Source organism: Apium graveolens, chromosome 11, assembly GCF_009905375.1.
Source record: "Apium graveolens cultivar Ventura chromosome 11, ASM990537v1, whole genome shotgun sequence".
In the NCBI taxonomy this organism is placed as follows: Eukaryota; Viridiplantae; Streptophyta; class Magnoliopsida; order Apiales; family Apiaceae; genus Apium; species Apium graveolens.
In genome coordinates this window covers 202,526,168-202,545,499 of record NC_133657.1, presented here as the reverse complement: position 1 = coordinate 202,545,499, position 19,332 = coordinate 202,526,168, and the positions used below count along the sequence as shown (strand labels likewise).

The following is a 19,332-nucleotide window of genomic DNA, read 5'->3' as shown; positions in this document are numbered from 1 at the left end:
TCACTAAGACCAGTCCAGGCACATTATAAGGAAATTCTAATTACGTCGTATTACAAGCCCAAGTTAAAAATTACTACAAAGTTCATATAATTAAGAAGGGAAGAACAGGAAAGAAAAAAGAATTAACAGCCTATTAGTATTTATTAGAACCAGAAAACTATGGCCATGTTATCAAAATTTATATAAGTAGAACTACAAGTTCACACATAAGTAAAATATATAGCAATCGAGTTTCTAGTACATCAGTGTCTTCATCTGGCAATAATATCCGATTAACAAACTTTGGTATGGTATAATCTTCACATTAAGTAAAAGTGAGTCTAGAAAGGAATATCAGCTTCTGTTCTCCAGGCAATATTTTTTCAGGACTTGCAGGTTGGAAATGTTGAACTTAACGTTTTAAAGTAGAATTACTTAAAAAAATTAACACTTCTGCACACACTTTGTGTCCACTAAATGAATAAATTGAAGATGAATTTGTCAGAGTTCTTCTGTTCTTCTGTTCTTAATTATAGGGTAGAAAATTACCTTCATTGGCATGGAGGTATTTCAAATCATTATTGATGATCAATCCATACCCCTTCGTCATGGTCATTGCGTGCATAACTTATATCCGTACTATCTTCTATAGATGTGGTTTGTAGGCCAATTGAGAAAGGGGGGTTCTCGTCAAGTTGATTATACTTTTCCTCATCTTCGACATTATCAACTCCAATAATACGTCGCTTACCTTGAAGAACAATTGACCACCTCACATCAGCCGGGTCTCGAATATAAAAAACTTGTTTGACCTGTGTTGCAAGTATAAATGGATCGTCCTCATAACCAAACCGATTGAAGTCAACCAAAGTGAAACCTGACTCATCCACTCGAACACCACGACGGATATCAAACCATTTACATTTAAATAGTGCAACTTTGAAATCTTTGTAATCAATCTCCCAGATTTCCTCAATCACCCCATAATAAGACTTCTTTACATCTCGTAATGCAATGGAATTGCCTCTTTCAAATTTTGTTGAAAAAGCTTCTACAGATATTCCACTATTTTGCACGGTGCTCTTATTATCTTGATGTTGTGTGTAGAAACTGTACCCATTTACATCATATCCTTGGAAAGAACTCAGTGGCATGTTTGGGCCATAAGCTAACCACTTCAGAGTATTGGAAACTGTCGAAGGACTTTTTGAATATTGAGACATCACTCGATCTTTAAACCATTTCACAAAAGATCGATTATGTTCATTTGTAACCCACTTGCCACCCTTAGAGGGATTCTTTCGTCGAATCTCCAGTATGTGCTCTTGTAAGTAAGGATTAACTTCTGTCATGTGTTGTAGAACAAAGAGATGGGCTCTATCAAGCATTTCAGCACCAGGAGTAATCATTTTATGTCCTACTGTACCCTGACCGTCAAGTCTACCTTCATGACGAGATCTCGGAATTCCAATTGGATCGGTAGATGCTAGATAGTTCGTGCAAAATTCAATAGTCTCTTCAACCGAATACCCTTCAACTATGCTTGCTTCAGGATGACGCCGATTTCTCACATATGCTTTTAAAATGCACAGAAACCTCTCGAAAGGATACATTTGACGCACATACAAAGGACCACAAATTTTTATCTCTCTCACAAGATGAGTCACTAAATACACCATAATGTCGAAGAATGAATGTAGGAAATACATTTCAAATTCACAAAGTGTGACTATAATATCAGATTGCAATTTATCCAAAGTCAAGGGATCGATGACCTTGCTACATATAGCATTAAAGAAGAAGCACAATTTCATGATAACCACTCTCACGTGCCTCGGCAATATGCCTCGAATTGCAATCGGTAGAAGATGTTGCATTAGCACGTGACAATCATGTGACTTCAAACCTAGAAGCTTCAAGTCTTTCATTGAGACGAGGTTTTTTGGATTTGAGGAATATCCAGATGGAACTTTGACACTTGATAAACACTCACAAAAGCTTATTTTCTCTTTCCTGGACAAAGTGTAACAAACGGGAGGTAGATACGCACGTTTACCAGATTGTTGTGGTGCTAACTCAGCTCGTACACCCAGCTCTTGCAAGTCTAGCCTGGCTTTCATCCCATCCTTCGTCTTACCAGGTATATTCAATAGTGTCCCAATAATGCTTTCACAAACATTTTTTTCAATATGCATAAAGTCAAGGCAATATCTCACTTGCAAGTGTTCCCAATATGGTAGATCCTAAAATATAGATCTTTTCTTCCAAATACTATTCGGAGTTGGCTTTTTATACAGCTTCCCAAGAACAACGTCAATGTCTTTAACTCGTTCAAAGACCTCCTTCCCGGTTAAAGGAAAACGAGCCACTCGAGTCTCGATAGTCCCATCAAAATCGTTTTTCCTCTTACGATAAGGGTGAGTAAGTGGAAGAAACGTGCGATGACCCATATATACATTTTTTTGCAGTTCTTCAGACGAAGATCAATCGTAGCATCTTCACAAATCGGACATGCTTTAGCTCCTTTAATCGTGTAACCTGAGAGGTTACCATAGCCGGGAAAGTCACTTATAGTGCAGAAGATCATGGCATAAAAATTGAAATATATCTGACTGTATGCATCATACATCTTCTCACCTTGATCCCACAATAACTTTAAATCCTCAATAAGTGGCTGAAGATAAACATCTATATTATTTCCAGCTTCTTTAGGACCAGGGATTAACAATGTCAACATGATGTACTTACGCTTCATGCATAGCCAAGGAGGCAAGTTATATATCGTTAGAAGAACCGGCCAAGTGCTATGTGTAGAGCTTAGAGTGCGATACGGATTTATGCCGTCTGCACAAAGCCCTAGTCGTAGATTTCTAACTTCTCCTCCAAATTCTGGGAATTTATCATCAATGGTTCTCCATTGCGGAGAGTCAGCCGGGTGTCGGAGCATTCCATCTGATTTTCTCCCTTCCACGTGCCACCTTACAAGCTTTGCATCATTGGAATTTGCAAAGAGACGTCTGAATCGTTCCACTATGGGTAAGTAGCGCAACAACTTGACAGGAGGCCTCTTGTCATTAATAGAAGAATTATTTCCATCCCGCTTATATCGGGAGGCTCCACACTTTGGACATGTGTGTAAATGTTCATGCTCCTTGCGAAAGAGCACACAATCATTTGGACAAGCATGTATCTTCTTTACATTCATACCCATTGGACACAATATCTTCTTCGCCTCGTATGTGGAAGTGGGAAGCTCATTTTTTACAGGAAGCATTTCTGCTAAAAGTTTGAGCATTTCAGTGAAACTCTTGTCACTCCAACCATTTTTTACTTTGAGTTTACACAACTTCAAGGTTATTGATAACCTAGTAAATTGAACATTGCACCCATGATAGAGATGTTTTTTAGAATCATCAACCAAGTTCTCCAGAACTTCTGGTTGGTGCACTAGGATTTCTTCAACATCTTGGATCATCTCTTCAACCCTATCATTTTCAGCATCATCTTCTTCATTACGAGGCATACTGTCTTCAAAACTTTCATAAATTTTGCTAGAAGTCTCATTCTTGCTAGTGTGTATTCCCTCCCCATGCCAAATCCACTTAGTATAATCTTCCATGAAACCACGGCGAAAAAAATGCTCACGAACAGTGTCAATATTAGGATACTTTTTCAGATTATGACAATCACGATATGGACATGTGATCCTGTCTTCTTTTCCATGTTCGATCTATTTCTTCTTTAGATATTCTACCGCACATGCAATGAACTCATTAACACCATTAACATAGGCATGCGAGACCCGTGGTATTTTATACATCCACGTGAGACGATCCATGTTCTCTTTCTATCAAAAATGAATGGAAGAAGTTCAGATTATATTAAATTAATTTTGTAGCAGATTTTATATTAACATTTTATGCAGGGATTTAGGAGGAGCTGTTAATTCTCCTAAATAGGTTATAATCATAAAAAATGGGGAGATTGATACTCCTTTCATTTTGATGAGCACAAACAGCAAGAACAACAAGCTATTTGCTTCATATTTCTATATAAAATAGCATACTGGTTTCTGTTATGTTAATAATTACAGGACAAAGTAGCGTGCTGATTGCAATGTTTCAGATTCATTTTAGCGTGCTGATTGTACCTGACCGATGCAGCCTGACAAGAAAACTAATATGCAGAACTTAACAGAAATCATCCATTTACAAGCATATATAATAAACCTATCTAGTTTCAGAAGAGAAAACAAATCGCTCCTGCAAACCATACCTGAACAAGGATATACCAGCCAGTTAAAATTTCCAAAGCCTTGAGAGATGAATTATTGGGACCTACAAGATGTTGTCTTCTTTTAACAAAGTGCTCCTGCAAACCATAACAGAGTTTGAGAACCAGTTTGCAGAATTTTAATTGGCAGCACGACTCAATTTTAAAGAGATAATCGCAAACAAGCTTGAATGACGAATGTGCTGAAACCAATATGGACAAATTATTGGTCACAAAGCTATAAACAACTATTGTATATCAGCAACCTAGTGTTTATTTTAACTGTTCTCATTTCCTTTGTAAATTAGCAGTTAGAGATTTAGATCGGGAAAGTAAGTGATAAATAAAGATGCTAAAATGTTTTACGTTTCCAAATTGCACAGTAGAAGTTTCTCAACTTTTTTCTTGATGAGTATGTTTGACCTGATCATGATGTAATCTATAAATTAGAGAAAACTCTTACATTCGACCTGTAAAACGAAATGACACAGAGGAAATAGTGAAGCAGCAGCAGCAGAAGCCGTTAGACTCAGCAACTACAATAAATTTCAAGTGTTCAAACATTAATTGAAGGATGAGCACAAATATTTACATTACGTTATTGAGAACAAACAAACAAAGCAGGTAATTAACGGTTGCGCACAGAGCTCGATTTTCACATTCTACACAAGTAAACTGAATTTCTATAATATCAAGTCAATTCTTTATGTTTTAATTACAATGAAGTCAACGAACACATCTTCGGAAAAAACACGAAATGATCAGAGTCACTTTGTAAATTAAACTTATCTGAATCTAAAATCAACTGATATAATCAATCAATCAAATTATAATAAATTGAAACTCAAGAACATTAACATAAAGTAAATGATGTATGCTGGATAAATTCAATCGAAACAAAGCAGATTCTGAAATTTACAGATTCATATACACGTGTGTATATATATGTATGTATGTATATAGCAAATAGAAACTGTGAAAGCAAGTTGGTGGATTACCTTTGTGAAGATGCTTAAGCAGCACCCTCTTCGATTATTTAAGCAGCAGCAGCCAAAACCCCACAATCGAAACCCAATTGATTCCCTTTTGTCAGAGCCAACAATCGAACCCTAGAATTGGAAGAAAAATTTTAGTACCAGGAGATGAAAGGTTTAAAGTGGAATAGTAGCAGGAGATGAACACCCGCGTATGTTAACCCGTGTTTGTTTTTTTTTTTTAAATTATTTCTTCTTACGTCGGTCAAAAAGAAAATCGACACTGTATATTATCTTAATAGCATCGGCTAAAAAAAGACCGACACAATAGCAAACCCAACAGCATCGGTCGTTTGACCAACCGACACAGAAGACCAAACTAGCGACGACATTCAACTTGACCGACGCTATTCTAACTCTGCAACGTCGGTTAATTGAAACGACCGACGCTTTTAGCTTTGAAAAATAGAAAAATGCGTCGGTTCTCTATTTAACTGACGCATTAGGCAGTAAATAGTGTCGGGTCTCTATTCAACCGACACTATAGGTGCGACTCCTAAAGTGTCTTCCGTACTAGTGTTGTTAAGATTTTCAATAGTAGATTATTCACGATTTTATTAAGATTTCTGCATGAACTGTTTTGAATTGAGTTTTAAATTTGAATGTTCAGGAACTTAAGAGAAAGCACGACTCATGGAATGTTGACTGAGATATAGGTAAATATGTCACACAATGTTTTTCATTGCTTATTGGAAGCTGAATTAAAAATTTAGGTATACATGATTAATCAATGTTAAATGTAGGTAGAGGACGAAAACCGTTAGGCAGCTTTGTTTCTGCAAATGTAGAGAAAGATGAGTATGGAGCATTTGTAAGTGTTTGACTGATTATATTTGAACGTTATTAAGAAGTTGAATTTGTATTTTACATGACTGCATCATTTATCCAAAACTGCAGAGGGTTCCGTCTAGTTTTATTGATAAATTTCGGAGTAAACTTCATTCCCAATTGCACATAAAGTGCAAGACAATTGTTTGTAATGCGAATTATGATAAGTATCGAAAGAAAATCTGCGGCCTTCAAGAATTTATGAGATTTTATGATTTAAAGATGTATTATGTTGTTGTTTTTGAATATTATGGGTATGGTAACTTTTCTGTCCAGTGTTTCAACCATACTAAATTCTTTTTTTAAAAAAATATTTGTAAAATATGTTTGAAAACATTCAGATTTAACTAGGGATTTTTACCAGCGCTACGCGTTTTAAATATAATTAATTTTTTAAAAAATATTAAATAATATAAAAAGAAATATTTACGTAACTTTTCAGTTGAACAGTAACACAACATTACTCTTTTAACGAAAATAAAATTACGCGAATATACTTTTTCACATATGTTAGAAAGATATATGCTGTGTTGTCATAATTTTTTTAAAAAAACATAATTAACTAATTTTAAATTTTGTTTGTAATAAAATCAGTGCATGTTTCACTTTTTTTTATATGACATTGGTTAATTTTGAGGTATATTACAATTTTAAGAAGGAAATGATCTAAAAATAATTTATTTAATTAATAAAAAATTAAAATAATCTCAACAATATGTAAATTGTAAAATTTAATTTAATAAACTTTACAAAATTTCAATAATATGTATATTGTAATATTTAATTTAAAATAATTTAAATTTAAATTTTAAGATTAGGTAATAATACCCAACATATATTTAACAAAGTATTGGGTTTAGGCCTATTGAACAATATTATTAACGGCCAACAAAACATAGAACAGAGCTCCGCGGAGGGAGGATCGATGGCTACTACTTCAAATCACGGAAACCAACTCTCTAAATCAGAAAATTATGAAAAAAATTTGGAGGTTAGTAACCCCATCCATCCATGTTTTAGTTGTTGTGAATTGGTTTTTTAGTTTAAGGTGAATAGTTTGATTAAAACTTTAATTTTCATTCAAATATAAATTTTCAGTATATATAATGCTCCATTTGTATGTATAAGAGTATTCCATGTATTGATGTTGATTGCATGTTTTAGTTCGGAGTCATATAGACAATGATTTGATTTCAAATTGATATAATTAGTTCACCGCTGGATGCCTGTACTTCTGTAGAGCAAATTGCACTAGTACAGAAAAGACCTAAGGCGTCGGTCAAAAAAGGCCTAAGGCGTCGGTTTTTTAGCGTATTAAATGCAGGGGACGCTGTAGGTAAATGCCTACAGCGTCGGTTAAATGGTCGACGTAAAAAACTGTTTAGCGTCGGTTAAATAACACACGCAGAAGGAAAGAAAACCGACGCTATAGTTTTACAAACAGTGTCGGTCAATTAAACAACCGACGCTAAATCTTAGACCTGTTGTGTCGGTCTTCTTAAAATGCCGACACTATTGTGCCTATCAATTGCGTCGGTCTTCTTAAAATGCCGACACTATTGTGCTTTATCAATTGCGTCGGTCTCACTAAAATGCCGACGCTAAAAGTTGTAGAGCAAATGTGTCGGGTCCTAAAATGCCGACGCCTTAGGTCTATAATTTCATTTTTTTGCCTGATCAAATGTTTTTTCCTGATCAATTTTTTTTGCATTTGTTTTTTCCTGATCATTTTTAACCTGTTTACTACACATATTAAAAACAGAGGTACACCCAAAAATTAAAAAAGGTTTACAAATTATATTAAAATAAATTTGGAATTGTTCATAATTTTAGTTTACAACCCAATATTTACAAAAATTCATCAAAAACTAATGTTTTCATGACAAATCCCTCAGACTAACTCGATTCTTGATGATATCTAGACTCCTTGTAATTGTTCTGCACTCTCTTCTTGTATCTCCAAGTACCATGCCCTGAAAAAAGAAGTTTATATTAGTACATAAAATCATATATGTAATAAATTATTCAACAAAACATGAATTAATGGCAATATTTATTGTGAACATGAATTAATGACATGTACTGAAAAAAATTACCTGACTATAGACATTCAAGAGTAAAAAATTGAGCCCAAATCTCTCGTATCTCGCTAATTTCCTTTCTACCATAGCTTCTAGAACCAAGACCCTACCAAAAATTTAACATACTTCAAATATTAGTACTTGATTTTAAAAATTGTAAACCAATATTTACGATATTTTAGTTTCCTTACCATTTTCCAATTCATGTTGGCATTTTTTTGAGAAAGCATGACAATGTCATACATGTACCTCATCACGAAAAAACCGCATTCTGTGCCTCCTTTTTGTTTGGGACACTACACATAAACAAACAAGATTCATAAATAATAACTAAAAAGTGAGGAGCATATAATATAAGTGAAATAAACAAACCAAAGTAAGTTATACCTGAACCTCGGTGTGATGCCAAATAAACTATTTTCTGTTATTCTTCAATCCACCTTGAGGTACATATAATTTAAATGCCCTGTAAAATACGTATACTTTCATCACATCACTTATAGGACTAGGTTCTATGTAGTAATTATACAACATGAAATTTGAAATTTTAACATACATTCGTGCAGGTGTGGTCAACCGTATCTTCCTTTATTTTTTCAACGAATCAAACACGTATATATCACTTTCATTGAGACAAAAAAGTAGCAACATCCAATGATCTCTACAATAAAAACATATATAATATATTAGCCGGAATATAATTATATAATATATATAGCATGACAATTACTATGATTTAATTCTTACTCTTGGATGTAAGGGGCTAGGATATAACGTTTATCCTTATTAGCAACCAAAATACTTGTCATGTTATCAGTTGCTTCGTCCTTGCGTTTTTGCTGCTCATGGTTATGTGGTATTGCTAGTCTAGATGGCAACATGAATGCAAACTTATCGTTCTTCAATTGTTTGCACAACTTGCTAACATACCTACAAATATTATTTATCACAATATATGTGTGTGCTAATAGATTCTAAAGTGAATTAGGAAGAAAGACTGAGTCTTACTTTACAAATAGTTCCACAATGGGTATATTAAACCAACTCATTCTCAAAAACTGATTGACATCTTCGAGTGTGATATATATTGGACCATCTCCATTTTCCTCAAAAACGAATGCATCAGATTTTTTAGAAGGGGGCCTCTTTTTGAGTAAGAAACTTAAACCTGCACAGTGATCACTCGAATTTATGTTATCACCAACTACTTGAGGGCTTTGCTTCAGGGGAGTCACCGACCCTTTACTTTCAACCTTTGATGACTTTTGAATTGGCGTCATCTCTTGGAGTTTTTTCTTTTCCAATAAAGGATCCTAATCAAAGATATATTTATTGGGTTATATTTAATGGAAACTTTTCATAATTGAACCAAACAAGATATACCTGTCCCAACATCACAAGGTCCTTCGGCCATTGAACAAAGCTACCAGCTGCATTTCCTATTGCCTCGTGTTCGTAACATGGAACAGGAAGTGGAGTAAGTTGGTATTCAGTTATAACATCATCAACTGATACTCTAACATTCTGAGGGGCAATCGGGTTATTATGGATCATCTCTCCCTGATTGGTTGGGAAAAGAGTCCCTCTAGCTGCAACAACTTTTCCTCTTTCTACATGTATTACACATAGCCGACAAAGTGTTAGAACCTGCAATATTCAAAAGAAATTTTCATTAGAAAGAGATTTTTATATCAGGTTCATGCCATGTTTTTTTAGAGCACAAAATAATTCAGTCGTATAGTAAGTACTATATGTTTGATTCACTGGCCCCTGTGAATCTATACGGTAGAAATTTCACTAATTTTCCAGTGAGTCGGGATTTTGATTTGAATCAGTGTTGAATTAATATGAAAGAAGAATCACAAGTCCACAATCTTAAGCAGGAACAACTTTTTTTGACGGGTTCAACCCAACTAATCAAGAGATTTAATAGTCCAAAATTATGTTGACAGTACCTTGATAGTTGAGAAATAATCTTCCGGATCCACCGAGTGACAACTACTTCGAGCATTATCAACTTTTCGGGCACCAACATCATTTACAAATTGATCAGCCTCGAGTGACACACCCATCTACTTCAACTGATTGAAGATGCCTTCCAATTTTGAATTCATCATTTCCTCGCACTCTTTCTGAACTTTCTTTCTGATTTCTTCCGTAATGGTGGCCAATTCATCTTTCGATACAAGACCACTATATCTCCTTGGCCCTGACTTAAATACATATTTTATTTTCACGCCTCCACCAACGCCTCTAACACGTCCCCCGTGCTCTTTATTACCAAGTGCACGTGCTAATAAGTCATCATGGCCTTGTGGAGTCCATGAACCTTCTGATGCTTGATTGTGCAACTCATTCTGTAAAATAAATTCATTAGAAACACTTCATTTCACAAGGATACCCCTGCTGATTTTAAAAAGTATAGTGAATTACCATGGTCAGGCACACATCATTTATCTTCTTATTTGGAAAGTAATGACCACCTTGTCCATCAGCTCTTGCACGTGCTCTAAGCCAATCAAAACCGTGTCCAGTACGCTCAGTTGATAGCATTGACAGATTGCTGCAATCAGGATCATTGAGAGAAGTGATGGGGTCATCAATAGACCACTTTGTTCTTTTTGAAGCATATCCACTAGGCCCCAGGTAATGAACATGTTCATTATGTTTCTGACTTTATTTTTCCTTTTCGCTTATTTCCTGTTTAATAAAGATAAAAAAGTTTCATGTTAGTCAAAATTAGTTAATTCAGATGAATATAAAAAAGATGACAATGATGAAGAAGAATGTGATGCTGGTGAAGAATTAGCTACAATGATGAATTTAATTTACAATAGAAACTTGGACATTATATTCTGTTAGCTAAGTGTCAGCTTTTTATGACGTTGTGTTTATATCTACAACAGGAGGAGCCATCGTTGAACCACCAACATTTCAATCTTATGAATCCAGTTTGAGTACGAAAGGGGAAGAAACAACAGATGATACCACATCCAGTTCAGTTTTATATGTCAGACTTGTCTCAGTGCAGCAAATTCTACTTTCCGAAACTGTAATTTTGCAATCCCTTGTTTAATTTCATTGTTTTTTATTGGCAATGTGAACTAGTAAACTGCATCTGTACAAGACTGGGTAATTACTAGGATTTTTCAGGTGGGTATAGACAAGATTGTTGGATGAGAACTTCTCTGAGTTGCTTAACAGTTGCACTGATTCTCATTATCAGTAAGCCTTTCTGCCTACTATAATCAATTACTTTTGTCAAATAATGATTGAGATTTATTGAACTCCCTGACCTACCCGATCACTTGTGTAAGTTCTTTATTGTACCAAGATGGATTCCATTCGAAAAGTCTGAGTATAGTCTTATAATTTATCAAAAAAAAATTTCTGGTTTGCAGAATCTAGATGTGTTATACTTCTTTATAATTTATAATTTATCAGACATGCCTACTTTCAGGAATTGACATTGAATTACCTTAAACTCTGCAGTCTCACGTCTCTGTTTGAATGTTTTCCACGTGTCCTCGGTAATGAAGCTGTATTTTTCACACGGATCCTTGCCTTCTCGAAAATAATTCTTAGTCAGCTTTCCCTTGAAATCTCTCCACTGCTTTCCTGCTCTTTCTAACACGTTCTTTTTCCGTGAATCATCCAATTCCCACCGGGTCTGAACATAATGAGTAAGTTATAAATTACTAATAGTTAAATATTAGCAAGCAGCCAAAGAATGTTAAATACAGTTGAAGTCAAATGCCTTATTGTCTTATTGTACCTTAATATCTTCCCATATTGCATCTTTCAAGCCTTGATTTACAAGGTCCCAACTCTCGATATTTATATCAACTTGGAATCGAACCATTGATCCTACATAAGTCCTAAAATCTTTAAGCATATCCCCAATTGGCTCACCATATTCATTGAAAGAAATGCTACAATCCAAATTCTGTTTTGCGATCCTTCTTTTCAAGTTTTTGCACAACGTTGGACCTCTGCTTCTTTTCTTGACTAATTCTTCAGAACTTTGCTCCATGTCTTGCTCTCTGTCTTCCGCTCTGTTTTGCTCCCTCCTATCTTCATCTTGATCCATTAATCTTATACCTGTAACATAATAGGTTAGGAAATGTAAGAGCTATTACATATGGTACATATGGTACATTAAGTTATTGCACCTGTAAGATCAAATATCATGTATAGCTGGGATTATTGCAACAGTGTCTATGGAGCTGATAATTGATACCATTTGTTTCAGAAACCTATGAAAGTTGAACAATTTAAAGTAATTACTCGTATGTGAAAGACTGAAAGTTCTCTAACTCATTACTAGATATGGTCCAGAAAACTTCATTACTACTGAATCATTTCAATTTTGGATATTAACTATATTTTTCAATCTATGAGCAAATCTTTAGTTTTTTGACAGTTTTGCAGATCAAGATTTGATATGCCATGTACAATCAAGGGACGCTGTTACAAAGTACTTCTGAGATGGATGGACTGTGACAGCTCGCACCTGTTGATGATTGCGTAAATGATTAAGGAAAAAAAATAAGTTCAAAGAGAAACTAATTTGATAGTATCAAATTATTACATTTCTAAATGATAATACAAACACATTACTTGTAATAGACTAAAAATAACTACTATAATGCCTATCTAGATAATCAACTCTGTAACATTTATAGTGCATGACAGTGCAAAACAGAATAGGAAATTTTGAGCACTAATCTACCAACTAATGACATTTTGAACTCTACCTACTCGTGACAGTTTAATGACACCAATAAATGAAGTTTGACTTACCTCTGCAGTGTGATGGTCTACTATATCTTTGCACTTATAGCTCCCTTTCTCAGACCTTTTCTACACATGAACAGTCTGCAAAAGAATCACCAGCTTATGCTCTAATCCAATATTAAAATACCAAGTCCAACTGTGCACATGGACAAAATGAGAACCGGTTCATCACTAAGACCAGTCCAGGCACATTATAAGGAAATTCTAATTACGTCGTATTACAAGCCCAAGTTAAAAATTACTACAAAGTTCATATAATTAAGAAGGGAAGAACAGGAAAGAAAAAAGAATTAACAGCCTATTAGTATTTATTAGAACCAGAAAACTATGGCCATGTTATCAAAATTTATATAAGTAGAACTACAAGTTCACACATAAGTAAAATATATAGCAATCGAGTTTCTAGTACATCAGTGTCTTCATCTGGCAATAATATCCGATTAACAAACTTTGGTATGGTATAATCTTCACATTAAGTAAAAGTGAGTCTAGAAAGGAATATCAGCTTCTGTTCTCCAGGCAATATTTTTTCAGGACTTGCAGGTTGGAAATGTTGAACTTAACGTTTTAAAGTAGAATTACTTAAAAAAAATTAACACTTCTGCACACACTTTGTGTCCACTAAATGAATAAATTGAAGATGAATTTGTCAGAGTTCTTCTGTTCTTCTGTTCTTAATTATAGGGTAGAAAATTACCTTCATTGGCATGGAGGTATTTCAAATCATTATTGATGATCAATCCATACCCCTTCGTCATGGTCATTGCGTGCATAACTTATATCCGTACTATCTTCTATAGATGTGGTTTGTAGGCCAATTGAGAAAGGGGGGTTCTCGTCAAGTTGATTATACTTTTCCTCATCTTCGACATTATCAACTCCAATAATACGTCGCTTACCTTGAAGAACAATTGACCACCTCACATCAGCCGGGTCTCGAATATAAAAAACTTGTTTGACCTGTGTTGCAAGTATAAATGGATCGTCCTCATAACCAAACCGATTGAAGTCAACCAAAGTGAAACCTGACTCATCCACTCGAACACCACGACGGATATCAAACCATTTACATTTAAATAGTGCAACTTTGAAATCTTTGTAATCAATCTCCCAGATTTCCTCAATCACCCCATAATAAGACTTCTTTACATCTCGTAATGCAATGGAATTGCCTCTTTCAAATTTTGTTGAAAAAGCTTCTACAGATATTCCACTATTTTGCACGGTGCTCTTATTATCTTGATGTTGTGTGTAGAAACTGTACCCATTTACATCATATCCTTGGAAAGAACTCAGTGGCATGTTTGGGCCATAAGCTAACCACTTCAGAGTATTGGAAACTGTCGAAGGACTTTTTGAATATTGAGACATCACTCGATCTTTAAACCATTTCACAAAAGATCGATTATGTTCATTTGTAACCCACTTGCCACCCTTAGAGGGATTCTTTCGTCGAATCTCCAGTATGTGCTCTTGTAAGTAAGGATTAACTTCTGTCATGTGTTGTAGAACAAAGAGATGGGCTCTATCAAGCATTTCAGCACCGGGAGTAATCATTTTATGTCCTACTGTACCCTGACCGTCAAGTCTACCTTCATGACGAGATCTCGGAATTCCAATTGGATCGGTAGATGCTAGATAGTTCGTGCAAAATTCAATAGTCTCTTCAACCGAATACCCTTCAACTATGCTTGCTTCAGGATGACGCCGATTTCTCACATATGCTTTTAAAATGCACAGAAACCTCTCGAAAGGATACATTTGACGCACATACAAAGGACCACAAATTTTTATCTCTCTCACAAGATGAGTCACTAAATACACCATAATGTCGAAGAATGAATGTAGGAAATACATTTCAAATTCACAAAGTGTGACTATAATATCAGATTGCAATTTATCCAAAGTCAAGGGATCGATGACCTTGCTACATATAGCATTAAAGAAGAAGCACAATTTCATGATAACCACTCTCACGTGCCTCGGCAATATGCCTCGAATTGCAATCGGTAGAAGATGTTGCATTAGCACGTGACAATCATGTGACTTCAAACCTAGAAGCTTCAAGTCTTTCATTGAGACGAGGTTTTTTGGATTTGAGGAATATCCAGATGGAACTTTGACACTTGATAAACACTCACAAAAGCTTATTTTCTCTTTCCTGGACAAAGTGTAACAAACGGGAGGTAGATACGCACGTTTACCAGATTGTTGTGGTGCTAACTCAGCTCGTACACCCAGCTCTTGCAAGTCTAGCCTGGCTTTCATCCCATCCTTCGTCTTACCAGGTATATTCAATAGTGTCCCAATAATGCTTTCACAAACATTTTTTTCAATATGCATAAAGTCAAGGCAATATCTCACTTGCAAGTGTTCCCAATATGGTAGATCCTAAAATATAGATATTTTCTTCCAAATACTATTCGGAGTTGGCTTTTTATACAGCTTCCCAAGAACAACGTCAATGTCTTTAACTCGTTCAAAGACCTCCTTCCCGGTTAAAGGAAAACGAGCCACTCGAGTCTCGATAGTCCCATCAAAATCGTTTTTCCTCTTACAATAAGGGTGAGTAAGTGGAAGAAACGTGCGATGACCCATATATACATTTTTTTGCAGTTCTTCAGACGAAGATCAATCGTAGCATCTTCACAAATCGGACATGCTTTAGCTCCTTTAATCGTGTAACCTGAGAGGTTACCATAGCCGGGAAAGTCACTTATAGTGCAGAAGATCATGGCATAAAAATTGAAATATATCTGACTGTATGCATCATACATCTTCTCACCTTGATCCCACAATAACTTTAAATCCTCAATAAGTGGCTGAAGATAAACATCTATATTATTTCCAGCTTCTTTAGGACCAGGGATTAACAATGTCAACATGATGTACTTACGCTTCATGCATAGCCAAGGAGGCAAGTTATATATCGTTAGAAGAACCGGCCAAGTGCTATGTGTAGAGCTTAGAATGCGATACGGATTCATGCCGTCTGCACAAAGCCCTAGTCGTAGATTTCTAACTTCTCCTCCAAATTCTGGGAATTTATCATCAATGGTTCTCCATTGCGGAGAGTCAGCCGGGTGTCGGAGCATTCCATCTGATTTTCTCCCTTCCACGTGCCACCTTACAAGCTTTGCATCATTGGAATTTGCAAAGAGACGTCTGAATCGTTCCACTATGGGTAAGTAGCGCAACAACTTGACAGGAGGCCTCTTGTCATTAATAGAAGAATTATTTCCATCCCGCTTATATCGGGAGGCTCCACACTTTGGACATGTGTGTAAATGTTCATGCTCCTTGCGAAAGAGCACACAATCATTTGGACAAGCATGTATCTTCTTTACATTCATACCCATTGGACACAATATCTTCTTCGCCTCGTATGTGGAAGTGGGAAGCTCATTTTTTACAGGAAGCATTTCTGCTAAAAGTTTGAGCATTTCAGTGAAACTCTTGTCACTCCAACCATTTTTTACTTTGAGTTTACACAACTTCAAGGTTATTGATAACCTAGTAAATTGAACATTGCACCCATGATAGAGATGTTTTTTAGAATCATCAACCAAGTTCTCCAGAACTTCTGGTTGGTGCACTAGGATTTCTTCAACATCTTGGATCATCTCTTCAACCCTATCATTTTCAGCATCATCTTCTTCATTACGAGGCATACTGTCTTCAAAACTTTCATAAATTTTGCTAGAAGTCTCATTCTTGCTAGTGTGTATTCCCTCCCCATGCCAAATCCACTTAGTATAATCTTCCATGAAACCACGGCGAAAAAAATGCTCACGAACAGTGTCAATATTAGGATACTTTTTCAGATTATAACAATCACGACATGGACATGTGATCCTGTCTTCTTTTCCATGTTCGATCTATTTCTTCTTTAGATATTCTACCGCACATGCAATGAACTCATTAACACCATTAACATAGGCATGCGAGACCCGTGGTATTTTATACATCCACGTGAGACGATCCATGTTCTCTTTCTATCAAAAATGAATGGAAGAAGTTCAGATTATATTAAATTAATTTTGTAGCAGATTTTATATTAACATTTTATGCAGGGATTTAGGAGGAGCTGTTAATTCTCCTAAATAGGTTATAATCATAAAAAATGGGGAGATTGATACTCCTTTCATTTTGATGAGCACAAACAGCAAGAACAACAAGCTATTTGCTTCATATTTCTATATAAAATAGCATACTGGTTTCTGTTATGTTAATAATTACAGGACAAAGTAGCGTGCTGATTGCAATGTTTCAGATTCATTTTAGCGTGCTGATTGTACCTGACCGATGCAGCCTGGCAAGAAAACTAATATGCAGAACTTAACAGAAATCATCCATTTACAAGCATATATAATAAACCTATCTAGTTTCAGAAGAGAAAACAAATCGCTCCTGCAAACCATACCTGAACAAGGATATACCAGCCAGTTAAAATTTCCAAAGCCTTGAGAGATGAATTATTGGGACCTACAAGATGTTGTCTTCTTTTAACAAAGTGCTCCTGCAAACCATAACAGAGTTTGAGAACCAGTTTGCAGAATTTTAATTGGCAGCACGACTCAATTTTAAAGAGATAATCGCAAACAAGCTTGAATGACGAATGTGCTGAAACCAATATGGACAAATTATTGGTCACAAAGCTATAAACAACTATTGTATATCAGCAACCTAGTGTTTATTTTAACTGTTCTCATTTCCTTTGTAAATTAGCAGTTAGAGATTTAGATCGGGAAAGTAAGTGATAAATAAAGATGCTAAAATGTTTTACGTTTCCAAATTGCACAGTAGAAGTTTCTCAACTTTTTTCTTGATGAGTATGTTTGACCTGATCATGATGTAATCTATAAATTAGAGAAAACTCTTACATTCGACCTGTAAAACGAAATGACACAGAGGAAATAATGAAGCAGCAGCAGCAGAAGCCGTTAGACTCAGCAACTACAATAAATTTCAAGTGTTCAAACATTAATTGAAGGATGAGCACAAATATTTACATTACGTTATTGAGAACAAACAAACAAAGCAGGTAATTAACGGTTGCGCACAGAGCTCGATTTTCACATTCTACACAAGTAAACTGAATTTCTATAATATCAAGTCAATTCTTTATGTTTTAATTACAATGAAGTCAACGAACACATCTTCGGAAAAAACACGAAATGATCAGAGTCACTTTGTAAATTAAACTTATCTGAATCTAAAATCAACTGATATAATCAATCAATCAAATTATAATAAATTGAAACTCAAGAACATTAACATAAAGTAAATGATGTATGCTGGATAAATTCAATCGAAACAAAGCAGATTCTGAAATTTACAGATTCATATACACGTGTGTATATATATGTATGTATGTATATAGCAAATAGAAACTGTGAAAGCAAGTTGGTGGATTACCTTTGTGAAGATGCTTAAGCAGCACCCTCTTCGATTATTTAAGCAGCAGCAGCCAAAACCCCACAATCGAAACCCAATTGATTCCCCTTTGTCAGAGCCAACAATCGAACCCTAGAATTGGAAGAAAAATTTTAGTACCAGGAGATGAAAGGTTTAAAGTGGAATAGTAGCAGGAGATGAACACCCGCGTATGTTAACCCGTGTTTGTTTTTATTTTTTTTTAAATTATTTCTTCTTACGTCGGTCAAAAAGAAAATCGACACTGTATATTATCTTAATAGCATCGGCTAAAAAAAGACCGACACAATAGCAAACCCAACAGCATCGGTCGTTTGACCAACCGACACAGAAGACCAAACTAGCGACGACATTCAACTTGACCGACGCTATTCTAACTCTGCAACGTCGGTTAATTGAAACGACCGACGCTTTTAGCTTTGAAAAATAGAAAAATGCGTCGGTTCTCTATTTAACTGACGCATTAGGCAGTAAATAGTGTCGGTTCTCTATTCAACCGACACTATAGGTGCGACTCCTAAAGTGTCTTCCGTACTAGTGTTGTTAAGATTTTCAATAGTAGATTATTCACGATTTTATTAAGATTTCTGCATGAACTGTTTTGAATTGAGTTTTAAATTTGAATGTTCAGGAACTTAAGAGAAAGCACGACTCATGGAATGTTGACTGAGATATAGGTAAATATGTCACACAATGTTTTTCATTGCTTATTGGAAGCTGAATTAAAAATTTAGGTATACATGATTAATCAATGTTAAATGTAGGTAGAGGACGAAAACCGTTAGGCAGCTTTGTTTCTGCAAATGTAGAGAAAGATGAGTATGGAGCATTTGTAAGTGTTTGACTGATTGTATTTGAACGTTATTAAGAAGTTGAATTTGTATTTTACATGACTGCATCATTTA

General features: G+C 35.3%; 2 protein-coding genes across 2 annotated transcripts; both read right to left on the bottom strand.

Annotated features, from left to right (window-relative positions):
* Positions 1 to 557: 557 nt before the first annotated feature.
* LOC141696532 (uncharacterized) lies at positions 558 to 5,617 on the bottom strand. The gene is made up of 4 exons (XM_074500660.1): positions 5,546 to 5,617; positions 4,255 to 4,350; positions 2,436 to 3,646; positions 558 to 2,145 (listed from the first exon to the last, which is right to left on the bottom strand). The coding sequence occupies exons 1-4, from the start codon at positions 5,615 to 5,617 to the stop codon at positions 558 to 560; spliced, it is 2,967 nt and encodes a 988-aa protein (XP_074356761.1).
* An 8,100-nt stretch (positions 5,618 to 13,717) lies between these two features.
* LOC141696531 (uncharacterized) lies at positions 13,718 to 18,780 on the bottom strand. Its single transcript, XM_074500659.1, has 5 exons — positions 18,709 to 18,780; positions 18,410 to 18,520; positions 17,415 to 17,510; positions 15,596 to 16,806; positions 13,718 to 15,305 (listed from the first exon to the last, which is right to left on the bottom strand). The coding sequence occupies exons 1-5, from the start codon at positions 18,778 to 18,780 to the stop codon at positions 13,718 to 13,720; spliced, it is 3,078 nt and encodes a 1,025-aa protein (XP_074356760.1).
* Between the last annotated feature and the right edge of the window lie 552 nt (positions 18,781 to 19,332).